The following is a 22918-nucleotide window of genomic DNA, read 5'->3' on the forward strand; positions in this document are numbered from 1 at the left end:
GGTTAAAATCTCGGCTTTTGCCGTATGACTAAATGGTTAACAGTTTGAACATCCCAGGCTAATGATACAATAAGTCAGAAACATCTGCCATCACCAATTGAATATGAAAGTGCATGATGCATGTGTTTCATGAAATTCACTGTGTCACCATTTGGTTGCTTGCTTGTCATATTGCTCAAATTAATCATTTAATGCATTAGCATTTTTTTTGTACAGGGAACAACCACTGAAACTGAAATGAGAAAGAGAAGGTCAAGTTCCTTCCATGTTTCCATGGACTTTCTAGAAGATCCTTCCCAAAGACAGCGAGCAATGAGCATAGCCAGCATTCTAACAAATACAGTAGAAGGTTGGTGACAAATTCCATTTCTGTTTCAATTATTTTCACTAAACTTACATTGTCTCATTTCAAACAAACATATTTGTGAGTTTGGAATAGTGCATTCTAATAAGAAAACAACAGGTCTAATTCAAGAGCTGTTATTTGTTATATGTACTCTTATATTCTAGAAGCCTTAACGATTTATTTTAAACTCAGTGGTATTGGGACTAAGAATGATTTCCTAACTGTGTGACATCTCTTTGAAAATGCAGAATGAAGCATTTCTGTTAGGGGTTTCTAATCTCATTAGTCATAGTGACCCTCTTTTTGTTCCATTAGTTTAAGACTTCAGCAGTACTGCCTTTTTCAGCCTCATTCCAAGTACTCTCAAGATTGTAGAGGAAGAGCAGGTCGTTTTCACAAAATAAAAACAAATTAGAAAGATGATTCTTGGGTCTCATCAATCCCTATCCTAACTCTCATAGTCTGAGGTTGACAATGTAGAGTCATTCACATAGGGTTGCACACAATATCTACACTACCCTAAAACATGTTCCCATTGAGACTTCCCGTGAAAGAGCACTCACTTAACTGGAGGCTAAGCGCTGAGCCACAATGTCAGTACATGAGACAAAAAACTAGCCATTTGTTACCTGTGCTCTATGTGTGTGTCTGATGAAATATCCTTGGGAGGTTTAGAGTAAATTCTGTAATTTTTTTAACAAGTACAAAAAATGTTGACTCTGTAACAGAAAAGTGCTGATTACTGAAAATAAGTTTAGTGGATATGAAATAAATGTCTTGTGTATAAAATACATCTTTTGGTCATTCTTACGATTTTTTTTTTTAATCTAGAACTTGAAGAATCAAGGCAGAAATGCCCACCCTGCTGGTATAAATTTTCCAACATATTCTTAATCTGGGACTGTTCTCCATATTGGTTAAAAGTGAAACATGTTGTCAACCTGGTTGTGATGGATCCATTTGTTGACCTGGCCATCACCATTTGTATTGTCTTAAACACTCTTTTCATGGCCATGGAGCACTATCCAATGACGGACCATTTCAACAATGTGCTTACAGTAGGAAACTTGGTAAGCATATTGGAAGGTAAATGTGTTCAGTCTTCAAATTTTCTGCTTGAGAAACTGTTTACATTTAATTGTGTATAGCAGTCTTTGAACCATCCTTCACTCTTCCTGGCCCCTGCAAAATGGGAATTATATTTAGCTGGCTATACTCTACTTTTTGCCAAAAATAATGACCCTTAATGTGCTCACAAAAACTGAGAAAGGCATAGGCCTACAGTACTACTTGAAAAGTCAACAGTAATGCTTATAACTTTTTCAAGATCCAGAAGTAGCTCATAGTTTAAGAACATACTTTTTGAGTTATTATAATTTCTTTTACTGTAGAAGGCTAAAATAAACTTGTGAATCTCTTTTATCCTTCTTAGTCAACATCATTGCAAGAAATAATTTAACAACTCAAAAATGTCTCCAGCTTTTCTTCTTCCAGGATCTAGGTAGTACATATATTGTTTTATCCGTCTATTCTATATCAAAACCATGAACTATTAAAAACCTCCCGTACATTTTGTGTATTGTATGATTACAAAGGTCATTTTTGGTAAACTTTTCCACTTGATTTTTCCTTTTTGTGCTTCAAAAACATAATTTATTAAAATGTTTGCCAGTCAAATCAACTTAGGGGTATTAACTTTGATTTGCTGAAAGAAATAGCTATCTAAAGTAATGTGTGCATTTTCTGTAATATTTGATTTGAAGTTTAGGATATTTGGTGGTGGAAAGCAGAAACATTATGCATAACAACCTGCATTTTATTAGTATACCTTTGAAACTCTACTATTTATACTACAGAAGTAAATTTATTTTTTCATGTGCATAACAAAGAATGACAATAGTAATGCATCTAGTATAATAGTAGATAAAAATGTATAACTCTGATTTGAGGGAAATGGGAGTAAGCTTATAGACAAATAAAACTGCTCATGGGCAAAATGCTGTCAGTACTTGTGTTATATAAAGTCTGGAGAAAAGGCAGTTTGGTATAATGGAAAGAGCACTGTTAAGAATAGATGACGTGTACTCAAATCCTAGTTTTGCCATTTGCTTGTTGTCTGCTATCTATCAAGCAAGTCATTTCACCCATCTGAAGACCTTAGTTTCCTTATCTGTAAAGTAATAATTGTATCTGAATTATCTCCTTTGTGTTTCCATAAGGATACAATTAAATAATGTAGATGAGAGTCTTTCATCAACTATAAATTGCCATACAAATCTAAATTAGCAATAAAATCATTATGGGAAAAGGGATTAGAGTAATTTTGTTTTGATCTTAGGTTTTCACTGGGATCTTTACAGCAGAAATGTTTCTGAAAATTATTGCCATGGACCCTTACTATTATTTCCAAGAAGGCTGGAATATCTTTGATGGTTTTATTGTGACGCTTAGCCTCGTAGAACTTGGACTCGCCAATGTGGAAGGATTATCTGTTCTCCGTTCATTTCGATTGGTAAAAAAACAAACAAAACAAAAGAGCACCAAATGCAAAAACCTTTCTAACAGTCAGGGTTCTTGCATAGCAATGTCAGGTTTTTACCACACAACCATTAGAATTGTAAGTTTTTCTGTAACATTTGCATTGTCAAAACTGTTCCTACATGAAAAAAAATTCTCAATCATTTACAAAAACCTTTATTTTAAAGAACATAATTACATAAAGATTAATGTATTATTCAGTTGCTATTTTCACTAAGTTTTGCTTCTAGCGCCTACTACAGTTAATATTTCTAGACCTAAGAAAATATTTTAATGAAAATGTTTAACTTTTTGATAGTTACTTGAAAATATATACAGCCCTTTGTAGCAGTAGATGAAAATCAGATGTAAAATGTGCATATAGAAACTTTTTCTAAGTCTGTCTCTGGAAAATATGCACCTTGCAAAAGTCAAAGGAGAGAAAGTCTGTAGGATTACTAAACATGCTCATTAGTTCACACATATATCTTTACAGGTCAGGAAAATATTCATAGAATCGTGGGAACTATTCCAATTTTTCAGTGTAGGTGCATGTAGCTACATCAATACTCCTAAGGAGCATTAATGAATAATGAACATTTTTCTCTACTTATGTAGGACTCAGTATGATGTCACTATGCACGCTATTGGCAAATGAATAACTTTCAGCAGAGGTCTTTCAGATTCAGATGTTAATATTACAATGTCTGGCCTTAGAACCACCTTTGTAAAACAAATTAAGAACAGTTGGACTCCAAGTACTCACGAAAAATTCACTATCGAAGGCCTTGGTGGCTCGTGCCTATAATCCTAGCACTTTGGGAGGCTGAGGCAGGTGGCTCACTTGAGGTCAGGAGTTCAAGAGCAGCCTGGCCAACATGGTGAAACTGTCTCTACTAAAATATATATATATATATACACACACACACACACAGTATATATATACATATATACACACACACATACAATATGTGTGTGTATGTGTGTGTGTGTATATAATATATATACTTAACGAAGTGTGGTGGCATGTGCCTGTAGTCCCAGCTACTCGGGCGGCTGAGGCAGGAGGATCACTTGAACCCGGGAGGCAGAGGTTGCAGTGACAAAAGAAAAAAAAGTAAAGGAAAGAAAAAAAATTCACTGTCAGAGAAAATTATCTACATGGTTAAAATATGGGAAAAAACAGCTTTTCCTATGGAGTCCAAAAATTAGCCATAAGCCTGAGAGGGTTAGGGCAGATCAGATGTTGTAAGATATTGAATTCCAACTACCTTTTCTTGGTAAAGCTCAATACATGTAATACTTTTAAGGATCATAAAAATATACGTATCTTTTTATTTTCCAGCTGCGAGTTTTCAAGTTGGCAAAATCTTGGCCAACATTAAATATGCTAATAAAGATCATCGGCAATTCCGTGGGAGCTCTGGGAAATTTAACGCTTGTGTTGGCCATCATTGTCTTCATTTTTGCTGTGGTAGGCATGCAGCTCTTTGGCAAAAGCTATAAAGATTGTGTCTGCAAGATCGCCAGTGATTGCCAGCTCCCACGCTGGCACATGAATGACTTCTTCCACTCCTTCCTGATTGTGTTCCGCGTGCTGTGTGGAGAGTGGATAGAGACCATGTGGGACTGTATGGAGGTTGCCGGCCAAGCCATGTGCCTTACTGTCTTCATGATGGTCATGGTGATTGGAAACCTAGTGGTATGTACCTACTTAAGATATGCATTTCAGAAATACATTAAGAGCATAATGGAATGGTGACCATTCTGTCAAAAAGAAAAACTATGATTATTAGTTTAAAAGTCCATTACCTTGGATATATTATCACTTTAACAACACAGCAATATAGCAGTGGCCTTACATTTTTTTATACCGAATTCCATTGTGTCAGTGACTTCATTACATTTTTAATGTGAATTACAATAGAGTATCATATTGAAGACAAGCCTAAAAGGATGTGCTGGGACCATTTTATAAATTCAGAGCCAAGGAAGATTGAAGTCTAAAAAAGGTAGAGAAAGTGCAACATTACCATCCAGACTAGGACTAAAAAATGGTGTCGTTAAGTGTTCGTAATGTTTGTGCCATTTGTTTCCCCCATTGTAGCATATAATACTCAATCACCCTATGTGATTGATGGACCATGGCAGATGCACTAGTCAACCTGAGTTCGTCAGTTCTCGAATGGCTAATGATGCCTGAGATTATCCTAATGGAGTAACTGATCAGTCTTTTTCTCTTTTAAATTTGGGGTGTTACTGTTTGTAGTATAGAAACATATAAAATATTCCAAAGATATGTACATTCCTGTGTCAGTCTCATGGAAATATGAGAGATTATTCATAAACCGCTCTTCTTATGAAAAATATAATAGATTAAGAAAACAAGTGTCAATGCCTATGTTAAGCTCCTAATCTTCATGCTGGGTCATAATGGTTATTTTTTCAATTAGCATCCAATTTAATATATTTGTTTATCAAAAAAGTATATAATGCATTTAAATTCATAATTAGAAACATTAGTGATTTTTAAGAATTCTTGCATAGTACATATAAAAATCGGTTTTCTTTTACTCACACAATTTTAGAGTTAGGAAAACCTTAGATTAGCTCATTCAATTTCACTTAACAAATGGGAGAAGTTGAGAGCAATAGAAATTATGTCTTTGTCCAAGGATGTGCTATTGAGCCAGTCACAAATTCAGGTCACGCAATTTCTAATCACTATGCTGTGGTGTTTCCTTCTCAATAAGTTTTAGAACTTAGAGTTTCTTCCACACTTAAAAAAACTGAGGTTATTGTAATCTGCTCTTCTTTACGTTGGCATAAAATTATAATCATGTTTTTGTTGTTTTTAAGGTCCTGAATCTCTTTCTGGCCTTGCTTCTGAGCTCGTTTAGTGCAGACAACCTTGCAGCCACTGATGATGATAATGAAATGAACAATCTCCAAATTGCTGTGGATAGGATGCAGAAAGGAGTAGCTTATGTGAAAAGAAAAATATATGAATTTATTCAACAGTCCTTCGTTAGAAAGCAAAAGATTTTAGATGAAATTAAACCACTCGATGATCTAAATAACAAGAAAGACAGTTGTATGTCCAATCACACAACAGAAATTGGGAAAGATCTTGACTATCTTAAAGATGTAAATGGAACTACAAGTGGTATAGGAACTGGCAGCAGTGTTGAAAAGTACATTATTGATGAAAGTGATTACATGTCATTCATAAACAATCCCAGTCTTACTGTGACGGTACCAATTGCTGTAGGAGAGTCTGACTTTGAAAATTTAAACACGGAAGACTTTAGTAGTGAATCGGATCTGGAAGAAAGCAAAGAGGTAAGATTCTATAGGTGTGGGAAGTTATGAATACATATACATATATACATATACACACATACAGATGATCTTCAACTTAATGATGGTTTTACTTATTTTTTTTTTTTACGTTACGATAATGCAAAAGCAATACCTATCCAGTAAAAATCATGCTTCAAATTTTGAATTTTGATCTTTTCCCAGGCTAGCAATTTGTGGTACAGTATACTCTGGTTATGCTGGGCAGTGGCAGCAGGCTGCAGTTCCCAGTCAACCATGTGATCACAAGGGTAAACAACCAATATTTACTGTATACAGTAAATTACATAAGGTATCCAACAGTTTATTATAAATTATTGTTTCCTTTAGATGATTTTGCCCAATTGTAGGCTGATATAAATGTTCTGAGCCTGTTTATGGCACACTAGGGTAAGCTATAAAGTTTTGTAATTAAGTGTATTGAATTCATTTTGATGTATAATATTTTCAACTTACAATGAGTTTATCAGGAGATAATCTCATTGTAAATTGAGGAACATTTACAATACATGTATTACATTGTCTGTATTTATTATTATATATTTTCCATATAGATATTTTTGACATCATGTAAAATTTTGTTTTACTGAGGAACAAAAGATTTAACTCAAGAAAATGACTGATGCATTGAAGGGTAGTATAGTATATGTTTGAGTTTTCTCAACTTTAATAATGGATATTTGCTAGATGAATGAATAAATGATCCAACAAATGGATAAACATAGTCAGACTTAATCCTTACGACAACTGAAAAGAAATGAGTTATTATGCTAACTTTTCAGATAAGAAAATTAGCTTAGGGAGCATCAGGTCACATAACTAGTGAGGGGAGTGCTGAGATTTGAACTTAGAGCCCTTGTTCACAAGTTCTGTTTATTGTTCGTTGCATCACATTGGCTCATGTACATTGAAGAGAACGTAACAACAAGAAATATTTTTATAGCTCCTCCAACTAAAATTACGTTGCCCTATGCATTAGTCTGCTTGGGCTGCCATAACACTATACATAACTGGGTGGCTTAAACAACCAAAATTTATTTTCTCACAGTCTAGATACTGGAAAGTCCACAATGACGATACCAGCAGGGTCAATGTTTAGTGAGGGTTTGCTCCTTGAGTCGCAGATAGCCACCTTCTTGCTGCATCCTCACGTGTCCTGTCCTCAATGCATGTACATGGAGAGAGAAAGAACTCTGGTGTCTATTCTTCTTCTTATAAGTGCATCGACCATATCAGAATGAAATCCAACCCTTATGGCCTCATTTAACCTTTATCATCACCTCACAGGCCCTATCTCCAAATACAGTCATATCTGAGGGGTAGAGCTTCAACATATGAATTTTGCGGGAACAAAATTGAATTGACAGCAACCTACTTTAAAATATTAAGTTAAATGTCTAATGGATATGTCAGATAATTAAAAAGAAGTTTAGGACAAAGCACGCTTACTTCCCATTTAGTGTTTGGAAATCTCAAAAACAGCAGGGTGCCCACCTTTTAGGCTGCATCGTTTAAGTATTTTAAAGGATTGAATACATCAAAGACATTTTATTAGAGATAGGATTCTATTAGATAACACGATGTCTATTGCATTTTGATAGTTTTCCATGGAAGATACCACAGGTATGTGACATACTTTTGATATATTGAATATGTGCCCTAAAAGAAGCTTAAAGTATTTATAATGAGTCTCTGAATAATCTAGGTCATCCTCCATCTTTAGGAGTAGGGGGCTAATATTGGAGCCAGAAGCAGCTACCTTGATCCTATCATGAGAGTTGCTTAGCTAGTTCAGATTTGTGTAATGAGAGAAGGCAAAGAAATACAGTGCAGAGATGTAATCGTAGATAGATTCTGTCACATTTCTATGTCTGTGGAAGTGGATTAATAACAAAACAAATAATAGGTTGTTTTTATAAAATATTGTGGACTATTTTACAGTATTTTTAATTTGGATATTATTTCACTTCAAACTTTATCTGAGTTTTCCTAAGGAATCAGAAGGAAGCCAGTTTTTTGAAAACATGTTGTCTTTATAGTTATAAAATTGATTCTGAACTTTTGTTAAAATAAATTTAGTAATATTCTAGTCTGGTTTCCTTTGTCTTGAATCTTTAGACCTATGTTTAGCATTTGACGAAGACTGATGGATACTATATGCTATCTGTTATATTAAAAAGGTAAAAGACTATTGTATTACAAAGACCATCCATAACAAACACATTTTCTGTAAAAATTTGACATGATTCATACTCTTACTGTTTTTGCATATTAATCAGGGCTAAAAGAAACACTAACCTTTTTATAAAGTGACTACTGAAACGCTAGAGGCAGTTTTGTTTCTGTATACTTTGTGACATTTTACATCTTGGAACATTGCATTAATTGAAATTTTAAATGTTAGAGTAATAGAAACTTTAGAGATAATTTTATGCAGTGTTTCTCAAATTGTGAGTCATAGTTTAGTTGGACTTGAGAAATCCCTTTAATAGGCCAGTAGTTTTTTTTTCATTTTAATGAAATAGTGATCTGCCTACCTCAGCCTCCCAAAATGTTGAGATTACAGGGGTGAGTCACTGCACTTGGCCAATGAGATAGAATAGAATAATATTAGAGCACATTTCATGTCATAGGGAGAAGTCCTGGTAAATAAAGGTTTTGCCGCCTGTGCTAAACTTTAATGTGTTGCTTGTTTAATTAGAATACACTCACTTGGTTCATGGGCATAGTGTCTGAAGTTCAGGAGTTCTCAAGCTTCAGAAACATTATTTCAGCTTTTTGAAGATAGTGACAATGAAGCCGTCCCAACCCTAGACAGAACAGATTGCTTTCTTTTTTGGTTCCCAGAGATATAAGGCATAGAGCATAGTAATAAATAATGCATCTTCTTGGCTCATGCATCTTACAAAGTACTACCATATTCTAGGATAGCTACTTATATGCATGCATGTCTCTCCTTTTATGTGGTGACCTACTTAAAACATGTTTGGTACAAAGTAGACACTCAGATCAAACTTTTCCAGCTCATTCAAATCTTCTTAATAAAAAAGCCCTTGAAAGGCTCTCTGATTTGAACATACTTGAGATTATCATTTTAATTCTAATTATTTTGAACCAAATTTTTCTCTAGATTCAAGATTCACTTGAGTTAAGAGTTTGTTGTTTTTGTTTTTGTTAGCCACGTTACCTTGTCACTTTACACTAGACTTCTAAGAAAGGAATAATCTCTCATCTTTCCCACATGAATTGCTGTTGAAATGCTGTTGAATCTCATCCAGATGAAATTTTTAAATTAAATATTGAAACTTCTATTCATCCCCTAATAATACATCTCAATTTATTTTATTCATTTTTGAATTTGGCTTTCTTTTTATATTCTTTTATAGATTACCATATTGTATCAAATTTCCTGGCACTTTTACTTCACAATTTCTTTCTTCTTTGTCAGAAATAAACCCATTCAATATTGTTTCCCTTCATTGCTTCATCAGTCTCATATTGTATTGTGCTCATCAAAATAAGGCACAAATTATGAGATACTCTGCTTTTAGAGGAATTAAGCTGACAGCAGATGCCTCAATAGATGAAGAGTCTTTGTTCTACATTAGGAATGCCGCCTGCAGTATATTCAAGTTATCTCATGATTTTGGTTATTTTTGTTTTAGCCTTTATTCTTTTTGCCTATTTTCATTTATTTAGCGCTACCATATGCCAGGAAGACTAGATAATGGAGTACACTAATAAGCTATAAGGCATGATTCTGTGTGTGTGTATGTGTGTGTGTGTGTGACTTTCAACCTTTCAGTATGAACTTGCATATTGACACATATGTTACTGATGCAGAAATGTTACATCTCATGGTCTCTATTAGACTAGTTTCATTTGAGCATGTTATTGAACATTGGATTTTAGACATGTGAGGCCACAGTTACAATGTCGTTGGTAAATGATTATACTCTGGAGCCAGATGCTACTGGGTTATATAATTTCATTTTAGCCACTTACTGTGTGACTTTACCTATCTAATCATCAGTTTCCTCATCTCAAAAATGTACATAATGTTACTGACTGCATTTTTGGGGCAGAGCATTAAACGAGATAACAAATGACAGTGCCTCTAATATAGAGTATTTGATAAATAATCATTATTATTATTACCAGTTGCATTCCACACTGTTCCAGTAAGTTTTCTTACAAGAATTACTACTAGTGGCCAGGCGCGGTGGCTCACGCCTGTAATCCCAGCACTTTGGGAGGCCGAGGCGGGTGGATCTCGAGGTCAAGAGATCGAGACTATCCTGGTCAACATGGTGAAACCCTGTCTTTACTAAAAATACAAAAAAAATTAGCTGGGCACGGTGGCGCGTGCCTGTAATCCTAGCTACTCAGGAGGCTGAGGCAGGAAAATTGCCTGAACCCAGGAGGCGGAGGTTGCGGTGAGCCGAGATCGCGCCGTTGCACTCCAGCCTGGGTAACGAGCGAAACTCCGTCTCAAAAAAAAAAAAAAAAAAAAAAAATTACTACTAGTAACATATTCCACTATTTGTCTTTTTTTTGTTTGCCTTTTTCCCTCTGTAATAAATTGTTTTATAAGTTTACCTGGGGATGGTAATACATTTTATATTTTCTGCTTATTTTTAAATTGTTTTGATTGCATTCTTGATATGGTAAGCTCCTTAAAATATTGAACAAAATTATTTTTCTAAAGAGCATTCAATCAGGAAATACAAACATGCAGAAACCTAAATACAGGAAGCCAGAGGGTGTATTTGGAGACAATTAGTAGTTTGGAATTCTTGGGGTGTACAATCACAGGAGCTGAGGATGAGGTGTAGGTAAAGAGTCTCGGTTTCCAGGAAGCAAGAATAGACTGGCATGAAGAGATGTGGTGACCTGGAAACTCATATTTATTTTGCCTCTGACAACTATGGTTTACTCACACGTAACTGTCCTCCATTCCAGAACAAAATTAGGGCTGTTTTTTCTGCATCTTCCTCCTATTAGTCTCCAAAAGAAAAAAAAAAGAATAGCATGGGTCACATTTCATCATCTCTTTAAGTCCTAAGAGACTTCAACCTTCAAAGTACATTCAAGTAATTTGAGGAATTGGTTTTTAAAACCTCAGAAAACTTCTTGACTCATGCAATAGTAGGAATAATGATAAGCTAGAAATATGGATTTCTACTGAACATTAATAATAAAGAATGGTGACTTGGACAGAGCTGAAAGAGCTTTGAGGGCTGGGCAAAACTGCCAAGACTGTGCAAAAGATAATACAAAGTCTTATCTTCCCAAATAGAAAGCAAATTTATTTTGGTTACGGATAGTATTTTTATAACACTTTTATCCTCTGAAACACCTACCACAATGCTGGGTAGGTAACAGTTGCCCATCAATTTTTTTAGTTTTGGTTGATTTATATGGATACTAGATTAAGAGCCTATAAGCCTTAACTCGACTATGAGCAAATCGCTAAATCTATATTACCCAGTTTCCTAATTTATTAAATGAGGAATCTGTCCTGTGATGCTTATAGAAATGTTAGAAAGATCTAAAAGCTGTTTGGAAGTTAAAAGTGTTCAAAACTGTAAGGTGATGTCAAGAAAATTACTCCTGTAATTCCATTTAAATAAAAAAATTTTAAATGAATTGAGTTATTAAAGTTATACCCTTAGGAGTAAAAATGGCACATTACTAAAGTAATTATAGAAAAAATACACTGGTTTGTGATGAATGAGCTCTAGAATAATGAGTAAAAATGTCAGTTAGATCCTTGTAATTCAGATTATGTTAATAACAGCTACCGTTTAAACGTTCAGCATGGACAAAGTACTATTGCAGGGAATGTATTGTCTCATTCACTCTTTATGCTCTAAGACACACTGTTATTCCGGCCTTTCAGATGAGAAAAATAAACATATTTTGATCAAAACAAAACTTGCCAAAGTTACACAAATAGTAAGTGGTTGGTCCTGGACTAGAATCTAGGCAGTCTGCTACATAGTCGTGCTCTTAACCACGACACTAAATCTTCTTACTAGTGTTTGAAAATGTACTTTCTTTAGCATAGTTCTAAAATAAATAATACTATTTGTTGAAGATAGGTGCAGGTGTCAACCATAGATTTGATGTTAACTTCCAATCATTGCACATTGGGCATAGGTTAACAGCATAGCCGGGAGTGTTTCAGAGTCCCCCTGCTTAGTCTTGAAAGGTCCCGCTCCTCCAGTACTGACCTGCACTTCAGGCTGATCTCCTTCTGCATCCCACACTGACCTGTGGCTGTCTAGTTCTACTTACAGAGCACATAGTCTCCCAGAGTGTGGTAGTTGTGCTTAAGGAGCATTCCCCATCTGAGTTTAAAGCTGCTAGAAGAGTTTTTCACATCGTTAGGAAGAACTTCCATGATGCATCATTAGTTTATAAGGTCTTTGAGAACAGGAAATACACTAACCCTGTCTTCCTTAAGTCCACAGCACATACAACATATTTATTAAATGAATGAATAAATAGGTAATGGGCAGTTACTTCTAGATTTCCCTTTTTTTCCCAATTGTATCACCTATATACATAGATATTTTAAATTTACTTGCTGCTTTGGTAATATTTTTCCACTTAATACTTTTTTCCTTACCTTATATGGGTTAAGGAACATATGATAATCTCCAACCTAAGCATATAGTCTCTAAGAGATGGCAGCTACTCTCCATGAACAGTATTATCCATGGAACCCAAGCACCTTCTCCCTTACTTCTAATTGATTACCAGGGACTGCCAAGGCTACCTATCTTCGTGCACCTCTCTGCATCCCCACGACCTTTACCCAGTATCAGACCTCTATCATCTTCCACTTTTACTGCTACAGCCTCCAAATGGGTCTCCCCTCACTAGTGTAGTCTTGACAAAGAATAGATGGTCGTTCTAAAATGCAAATCCGGTAAGTTCTCTCCTCTCTAACCTTCCAAGAGTTGCCCATTGCTCAAAGTATGGAGTCTATACTACCTAACATGGCTACAAGTACCTGCAAAACCTACCATCACTGACCCCTTTAGTCTCGTGGAATAGTACACCTCACACCTCCCCACCCAGCTATACTAACCTTTCATTCAATGGAAGTCCCCATGCTTTATCAGTTCTTACCTTTATACCTCTTCTCTCTCCCAGGAATACTCTTATTCCATCCTGTTTCACATGACTCATCTCCACCTACCACATCCTTCTTGTCCCAAATGTCACTTTATTATACCCTGCCCTTCCTAGACTAAGCTAGGTGGTGCTCTTAATATACCCTATACTACTCCTTCATAGTGTGTGGCAATTGCTTCTCTGTATCTTCCATCTGATTGTGAACAGCTGAGGGCAGGTACTGGGTCTATTTTATTTTTTAAGTCCTAGTTTTGATGCCTGGCACATTTCTGGTAGTCAAAAAGGTCAAATATCAGTAATTACATCTATTACAAACAATACAATACTGTGATGAAAGTTGTTACCATTTATCAAATAAGCACATGCCAAACATTTTTCATGTGTTATTTTGTTCAGTCTTTATAACAAGGATATCAAGTAAGAATCATTTTACAGATTAGAAACCTAAAGCCTACGGAGGTTGAGATAATCAGTTAAAGTCCATAAAACCAGTGATTGTGATTCAAACTCAAGTTTCTCTAATCCTCAGAACAGTAGTACTTTTAACCTTTTCATTATATAGATACACAGTTCACTTGCAAAGTAGACACTTACTAAGTATGTTGTGATTTAACATTAAAAATCAATATCAAAATAACATTATAGTAACTCTGTGCTGAATTTGAAAATTACTCACATGATTAGCATTTTGGTTTCGAGCTTGGAGATTATAAATGCAATTTTTCAGAATTTTCTTGTTTTCTTTCCAACTTTTTTACCATTACCACGATTTTCTATTGACTCAATATTACTGAAATATGTTTCTTTTTTTTCCTTTTTATCTAATCATTGATACAAAAGTTTATGTTTGACATATCAAAAGCAAAATTTAGAGTAGCATATTAAAGCCATATTCCTCTGCCTTCACTTTTATACGGAGCAAGTGTTTGACTAATGAATAGAAACAATTAAAATTTTGTAAATATGAATAATTCACTGAAGATTGTCCTTTCAACATACAGCTTGATGAAAAAAACAACTGGGAATAATGTGGGAATTACTGAGTGAATATTTGAGTTTACTAGCTGCCCTGTGGAAATGTTGAGTCTCATTACAGTGTCTTTTCCATTGATGTTATATTGTTCCTTTATTGACAGTCTTTAGTAGGGATCGTTTAATTTTTAATATGCATACTGTAGAATAGAAATATTTACTAGTGCACATTGTACACAATGAAATAGTAATACTAATATTTCTGAGGTTGTAGAGCACCTCATTTAAGCATGACTTTGGAGATATGTATGTCATAATTGTAAAATACCCAGCATTAAAACAGTACCAGTCCAGCTTTAAAAATAAGTACTTTGGGTAATATTTTTCATTTGTCACATTTAAAAATATGTGTGTGTGTATATACACACATATGTATATACACATATACAAATATATATATATCACATGACCACATATTAAGTATGCTTTTGACCCTTAAATTCCAGATTTATTTATTTGTATTACTTACTATAAACTGAACTCCTACTAAACTCTATAAATAAGCTCCCTTATAACAAATCAAGTCTAAAAATAAAAACATAAACATTGTAGGATCAAGTCAGAGAACAAGAAAAAAAAGCATTTAGTCATTTGCTGTCAGAGAATATTGTAGAGTGTTTTGTTTGCCTTGCTTTGTTTTGCCTCACCCTCAAGGTCAAAATCATTTGCTGTAGTAAAGAACATTTTTAAAGAGCAAGAAATTTGCATAAATCCACTGAGGAGGGAAAATGCTCTTACCATCAGTGTTGTAGTTATTAAGTGGTTATTGAATGCCCTGGTGTATAAGGCAAAGTGGATGCTTCAGATACAATGTGGTCTCTGTGTTCTCTCAGCTCAAATATTAAGTCAGCCTGCTAAAAATATATGGATGATCCAAGTCAGTATATAAGTGTATAATTTTGTTATTAAGATACATGTGTGAAATTTTGTATATTTTCAAATGAACTAGCCTATTTCAAAATTGGGAAATTTAAGGTTGATTCATGGTTCAATAAATATTAAATGGATTTTGAGAAATACTCCATTAATCTCAAAAACAGTGAAAACCAATTACTTTATTAGTGAATGGTAAAGTTCATAATGAAATTAAATTTCAATCTAAGAACAAAAAAGGAAAAAATTATTGGCCTTATTGATATTTAAATCAATAAACGTATCTGAGAATATTTTAGTTTTGCCATTATCATATTTCTTTAGTATTTTATCTGAAGTCGTATTTCATGTGCTAACATAAAGTTGGACCCTTCCCACTCATCTAAAGAGCTTTTCCTTCCCTTTTTGAGTATTTAGTAATAATAGTGTTATTATCCCAATCAAATAAAGAATCGGACCACTTCATCTTTTATCTCAACCATTAGAAGTTTAAGAATATATTTATACAAATATACTGGTTATGAAGGTTTTAATATAATGTTTTCAGCTATGATAAAATATTTTTAAAAATAGACAACATTTAGAATTTCAATAGTATTAATAGCAAAAGTAAATATATTATGACTATATTATCTCAAAAAATACATTTACAGAAAATTCTTATTTTCATGGGCTCATGGGATATTTGTATAAATTAACCATATATTACTAGGGCTCAAAGTAAAGCTCAATAAATTTAAAATAGCTGACATAGAGGGCTATCCAGTCACAACAAAGTTAAACCTGAAATAAATAATAAACTGATAGAAAGAATTCCAACCATTTGAAAATTAAATTTTCTCCTAAACAGATATTGAATAAAAGAGTAATAAAATACCTAAATAACTGTTTCAAGAATAAGAACATTTTATGTCAAAATTTGTGGAAGAAGATTAAGTAGTCATTGAACGCCCTAATATTACCAATATGATTAAGCAAGGATGAAAGAACATAACAAATATCTTTGAGAAATTAGAAAAGGAACAACAACAAAAAAAGAAGAAATATATAAAGAGAAAAAATAGTGGATTATCAACGTAGTAGACAATATAGGTATAGCAGGTTGTAGTTCTTAGGAAAAAAATCAGTAACACACACAAACTCAGGTATATCAAGCAGGATTCTAAGATGACCTCAACAACACTTGCTTTTGTATAATCCCCACTCCATGAATGTGGTTGGAACCTGTGGTTATAATATCACTATGTGATTACATTACATTTATGGCAAAAGGGGAACGATGCTGGGTGGGCCTGACCTAATGAGGTGAACTCCTTAAGAGCAGAGTGATTTCTCCTGCTATCACATAGAGGAAGCTGAAAATATATGCTCTGGATGGCCTAGAAAAAAGCAAACACCCGTGTTGTAAACTGCATACAGCAGCCATGTGGCCAGGGATTATGGGTGGCCTCTAGTTGCTGAGAGTGGTCCTTGGCCATGAGCTGGCAAAAAAGTAGAAGCCCAGTCTTTTATGAGAAGCAAACTCTGCCAACGACAGTAAACTTGGAAGAAGATCCTGAGACCTAGAAGAGAGCTGCATTTCCAGCCAACACCTTGACATCATCCCAATGAGACCCTGTGAGACCCAATGAGAGAATCCAACTAGGCATGCCAGACTTCTGACCTATAGAAACTGTGAGATGGTGAATGTAAGTTGTTTTAAGATGCCTGGTGCATGGCCGTTTGTTACACAGACATAGAAAACTAATACATTTGGCAAATAATACTTGTTAACAAAACTCAAATGATTTTCTGTGTATAAAGAGTAATTGCAATCTAAAAAGAACACAACACTCCAATAGAAAAATAGGCAAAAGACCAGGTGTTGTGGCTCACTCCTGTAGTCCTGGCACTTTGGGAGGCCAAGATGGGTGAATTGCTTGAATCCAGGAGTTCAAGACCAGCCTGAGCATCAGACACCATCTCTACAAAAAATACAAAAATTAGCTGGGTATGGTGGCATGTTCATGCCAGGATCTAATTCTTGTTACAATTGGATAAAACACTTACGTGCAAAGAAGCAATCATTTATGTGTGGCACTTACATGAAGATGAATTGCTCAGCAACTTTTTGTTCTGCTTGTTCCTGACAACCTATACTGATGAAGAGTAAATTTTTATGCTAACAATCTATTATTTTGTGAGTCTTGATACAGACTAGAAAACCATGTGGGAATCAGATCTAGCAGATAACAATTGTATATTCAGAAAGGTAGATTTGCTATTATAATTCTTTGTGCCTGAATGCCTCTCCATACAAATTTATTCACAGGAAATAATATGCTTTCTAGTTCTTAATTAATTTTGGTGAAAATCGTTAAACTTCTCAAATCTCATTCTCTAATTGTTACATGAAGAATGGGTGTCTTACACAAGATTGCTTTTCTACAGTGAAGAACAATGGGTGATGACATGTTGTTCACATGGTTTCTATAAAATATTTAATGAATTTTATCATGGTCCTGATACTACCAATCAAGATCATTTTTAAAATTAGAAGGCACTTATTGAAGTGACAATCTCAGCCTAGGCCTATTACTTTATGGCCAAATGGTGAATCTGTATAATGTCGAGGCTAAGACATAAGGATTTCTTCAGAAGGCCATGTGATAATATGAGCAGTTTGATTAAGAATGTGAATCGTAGCTGCCATTAGGTGATTGTCAGAGGAAGAAACCAATGACTTATTCCTGGGTATGAGCACATTTATGGTAAACAACTCTAAACACCTTAACCATGAATCGTAGTAACATGAGTGAAACAACAGGTAGCATTTGCACAAAGGTAACACATTGTTCAAGAAATACATAAAGTCAAACATTAAAATGCAGAATAACCTCACAACATTATTTCCTTCTAAGGTAAGGTTTCTCTTTCTTTCCTGCTCCTTTTCCCTTACTCTCCTGTTCCTTTTTCCTTCCTCCTCCTCCCTCTTCTCCTCTTCCTTCTGTCCCCTGCTTCTCTAATTCACAGGGCACTGTTTTGCTCAGTACGTGTTGCTGATGGCCTTTTGGAACATCATAACTTAGTAATCTGATGTCACGCTTACATCGTAAATTGTGGTAAAGGAGTTAACATAGACAATGATTTTCTTATTTCTTCCTCTTATTCAATCTCTTTTTCTCTAAAGAAAAAAACCTCTACCTCAAGAAGAATACAGAATAAATTTATAGTAATAATCCTTTCTTGGCAGCCCACTTATTACCGAAATATGTCTATCTCACTTACAGAAACTGAATGAAAGCAGTAGCTCGTCAGAAGGTAGCACTGTGGACATCGGCGCGCCTGCAGAAGAACAGCCTGTAGTGGAACCTGAAGAAACCCTTGAACCTGAAGCCTGTTTCACTGAAGGTAAAGAAAAGAATCCTAATGTTAATCTTTCATTTGTAGAGTGCAGCTTGTTTAGCTGTTGGTCACCAAAAATAAATCGCATATAATAAAGAGACACTTTGTAATAGATATATTTCAGTTACCTACTAATATGTTGACAGACAAAAAAACCTATAATCTAATGTGCTTTCATTATATCTGCCCAATATGTGGAAGAGATTATGAACATGAAGGAAAAATATTTTAATGTCATCAAAACTTCTAACATATTTTTCAATTAAATGGTAATTTCATAATAAGTTGGCATCTTAAACACTAGTGAAAATGATCCTACACAGAATTTGACTTACAAGTAACTTTCTGTTAAAACTAAATGGATTGCTAGTGCTAAATTGTGTTTTTAAATGAAAATATCAGGTTCCAATGATTGTTGGATATAATGGGGAATAAATACTGCCCTTGAAGCTCAATACCTAAATAGTCATTAGTTGAGCCTGGTGCAATAAGGGCGAGAGATAGAAGAGATATGTTTTTTTGTAACTAATACTTCCTGTGGTCTGATTTCCTTGGGAATTTGAGGTTTGGAAATATGAATACTTTATATTTGATGCTATTTTTTCATAGGCCTGGTACCTCTTCAGTCTTCTTCTATTCCCTATACAAATCATGCATATCACTTAATGTCCTTTTAAAAACTACCTTCATCTGACCATGTTGGAAGAGCGGCTCGTTCCCCTGAACAGCTGTAACAAATATATTCACTTAATTTACCTGGTAATTTAAGTATTAGCCTATGAGAACTATTCTCTTTCTCTTTTTGAGCTGTTATGTTGCTTTACTGTCTTCTTTCTCTTCTTTGCCTCCATTCCTTCATTCCTTAATTCTTTCTTTCCTCCTTCCCTTCTTTTCTTCCTCCTTTTCTCCATTCATTCTTCCGTTATCTTTCTCCTTTTCCTTTCAATATATCTTTCCCTCTTTTTTTTTTTTTTTGTTTGCCAGCAGGGCACCTGTATTTATATTATACCCTTTTTTTTTTTTTGAAACCAGAATTTTTTGTTAAGGTTCTTGGGAGTAAGGTACATGTTCTGTACCTTTGTGTGTGTGTGTGTGTGTGTGTACCTAAGTGCCTTTGTGCTTTCAATGGTACTCAGAAGTACCTGTTGATTTCATTCTGATGTTAGATTAAGTGAAAGTAACGTGTGAGGAAGGCAGTGACAAATCAAAGCCAAACCATACAAATAACATTTTAGTGGACTAAATTAATTTTGCAAATTATGTAAGCCCTTCTAGGCAGATCGCAAAAAAACTTAAACAGTAACAAATGCATATTGTTGGAAGAGATCTACATTATTACTCTATGGCCTTTTATAAAAGGGAATTTTTCTGCTTATCATTATTAACGTCCAAATTAAAGTTCTTTTCTAGAGTGACTTCAACAGAGTCCACAGGATGATGTGGTACAAGGCAAAGCTACTTCACATTTATTTGTAATTTACAAAGTTTTTCCTGGACAATAACACTGTGAGGCAGACAAAGCAAATACTGTTAGCTAGGGAACCATTTAAAGAGGCTGAATGATTCCACAACTTCACACAGCTGATGAATGTGATCTTACTACTCTAGGCTTAGAGAGCTATCCTAGCAAGACAGAGATGACCATAGTAGTAAGAAGACCAGCCAAGGACATTGCTAAAGGATATTATGGAAGCAGAGTTTATTTTGTCTACTTTTATTTGAACACTATTTTTACAGGCTGTGTACAAAGATTCAAGTGTTGCCAAATCAATGTAGAAGAAGGGAGAGGAAAGCAATGGTGGAACCTGAGAAGGACGTGTTTCCGAATAGTTGAACACAACTGGTTTGAGACCTTCATTGTTTTCATGATTCTCCTTAGTAGTGGTGCGCTGGTGAGTGAATATCAAGAAAAGCTGCTACAGCATTAATTTTTAGAACATTCTAATACTGATGATTTACTAATCCTTTCTGTTTCATTGTCTTAGTATACAATGCATTTTTATTATCTTACCTCGTATCTTCTAGACTATAGACTTACTCTATAACTTAATATGTCTGGATTTACTTTTACTATGTATGTAAATAAGCTAATTATTAATTTTTGCCTATTATTAAATAGCCCAGAAAGTGTAGCCCTTCAGCTTATTCATTAACACCAAAGGCTGTGATATTATTCAATTATTCAATTATTCATTGTTTAATAAGAAAATAGTTAATGGATACCCTGGGATGGGAATATATATATTCTCTGAGTTCTGACGAATTTTGTTTCTAAATTGTATTTATTATTATTATCTCTTGATAGTAGTAAATCCTTAGGGACCACTACTCTGTCTTTTTCCAATTGTGTGCTCACTATTTTGTGCTACTCAGGAAACAATGAAAATTGGTAACAATAAATATTGGGCAGCATGCCTAAGAGATTCATTTAAGGATGGGTTTATCTTTATAAAACGTGTTCACTTCATCACAATCAATTTATTTTTATATGAAAATTATTTATAAAATTATAAATATAACATACTGAGAGCATTTTAGGGAAATGCTAACACAAAGGAAATTCTTAAGCCATAAGATAAAGCGAAAGAGAGAGAGAGAGAGAGAGAAACAGAGTTTGCCTGATTGAAATGAAACTGTGTTACTTACAAGTTTCTTTAACTTCAGTTTATAATTCTAACAGAGACATACATTTACCTGTAATTTTTCTGAAGAAAGAAATATTTTTAACATGGTACTTTAGACAAGAAAGTTTTTCATCATTGAAAGGAATGCATACTTAGAAGTGGAACATCAAGAGGTTACTAATAGAAGAAAATATATTAGAATCTAAAGGAAAAGCAATTTCATTTCATCATTGTCACACTGTATTCTGTTGAGAAATATAAACTATTAAAAAATTAAAAGAAAAACAAAAAGAAGCAGGTGAACACAACTATTTAGTAAAATTGGAGACTGTGAAGATCAATCACAATTTCTCCTTTACAAAAATATAAGCCTTCATTGCTTCTTCAACCTCCTTTCTGTAGTGGAAGAAAAAGCCAATAGAAAGAAGCAAACTAAAGAAAATAAAAGGAATATAGAACTTCAAGTTGGGATGGCCAGATCAGGATATGACACCAAGAACTATTTCCTAAGTCAAATTAATTCACTGGAATCTTACTTTTCTTTTTCTTCGACCAATAGTCTTTCCCCTGATTAAATAAATAAAAGACCTTTGAGAGGAAAAAAAAGTAGCAGTAACTCCTGTTTCTCTGCCCTCCTATTTCAATGAAATGCCATATGCATATATGATTAGATTTTTAAAATAGCCTATACAGTATAATAATCTTTGAAAGCTAATAACATGTAACTTTTCTTTATAGGCATTTGAAGATATATATATTGATCAGCGAAAGACAATTAAGACAATGTTGGAGTATGCTGACAAGGTTTTCACTTACATTTTCATTCTGGAAATGCTTCTAAAATGGGTGGCATATGGCTATCAAACATATTTCACCAATGCCTGGTGTTGGCTGGACTTCTTAATTGTTGATGTAGGTATCATTCATATTTTTGTCACTGTTCAAGGTAGCTTGTCTTATTTATATTCAAATTCTAAAATAGTGAGTCTCAAACCACTATGTTACGTTGACAGACTATGTCTTCTGGAAGATACGGGCTAATTTAATTCTGATTTAAAATAGCATTGGGGGATGGAATCTATGGTAGTTCTCTAGTTATCTTAGAAAGCTAAAAAATAAAAAATCAACACATCAGTAATTTGTAGGGAAATAGTGAAGTAGGGAATTTAAAAGTCAGGTTGCTTAAATCCCTTATGTGGTGAGTCAGACAGACTCAAGTTTGTATCCCTGGACCATCGCTTGTTGACTTTGTGCCACTGAGTTAGTTTCTTGGCCTCTGACTCTGTGAAAGGATGATATTATTTGTACAGTATTAAAGGTACTCAATAAAAACAGTGATGCTGGTGGGTGCTACAGTCATTTAAAAAATTTTTCTTTGATCTACTCAAACTTTTTAAAGAGTAGATTTAAATAGTAGATTATATGGATTATGACTTCATTATAGGGAGTGAAGTGTACAGAGTGTAGGAAGCCTGGAATATGCCAAACAGCTCTTTATAGAATTTGTGTGCCCAGTAATTAATACTATGTTTACTGAAAACAAGTGACTGACTTCAAGATGTGTTGAAGTTAAGCATCATGTCTTCTGTTATCAACATGGCAAAATTTCAGCTTTAGAAAGCTATAGCCAACCTAC

The 22918-nt window shown here is 34.3% G+C and overlaps 1 protein-coding gene across 6 annotated transcripts in view; it reads left to right on the top strand.

Annotated features, from left to right (window-relative positions):
• The window catches only part of SCN1A (sodium voltage-gated channel alpha subunit 1), a 129191-nt gene that overhangs the window by 83794 nt on the left and 22479 nt on the right, over positions 1-22918 (top strand). For all 6 annotated transcript variants that reach the window (XM_064382644.1, XM_064382646.1, XM_064382648.1 and 3 more), the window contains exons 14-21: positions 217-349; positions 1178-1416; positions 2685-2858; positions 4209-4565; positions 5723-6205; positions 18544-18664; positions 20396-20550; positions 22021-22194. In XM_064382644.1, coding sequence (XP_064238714.1) covers positions 217-349; positions 1178-1416; positions 2685-2858; positions 4209-4565; positions 5723-6205; positions 18544-18664; positions 20396-20550; positions 22021-22194 — 1836 coding nt within the window. The remainder of the gene's footprint in view (positions 1-216; positions 350-1177; positions 1417-2684; positions 2859-4208; positions 4566-5722; positions 6206-18543; positions 18665-20395; positions 20551-22020; positions 22195-22918) is intronic.

This window comes from Aotus nancymaae, unplaced genomic scaffold (genome assembly GCF_030222135.1).
Source record: "Aotus nancymaae isolate 86718 unplaced genomic scaffold, 86718_ANA_hifiasm-v0.15.2.pri h1tg000029l, whole genome shotgun sequence".
In the NCBI taxonomy this organism is placed as follows: Eukaryota; Metazoa; Chordata; class Mammalia; order Primates; family Aotidae; genus Aotus; species Aotus nancymaae.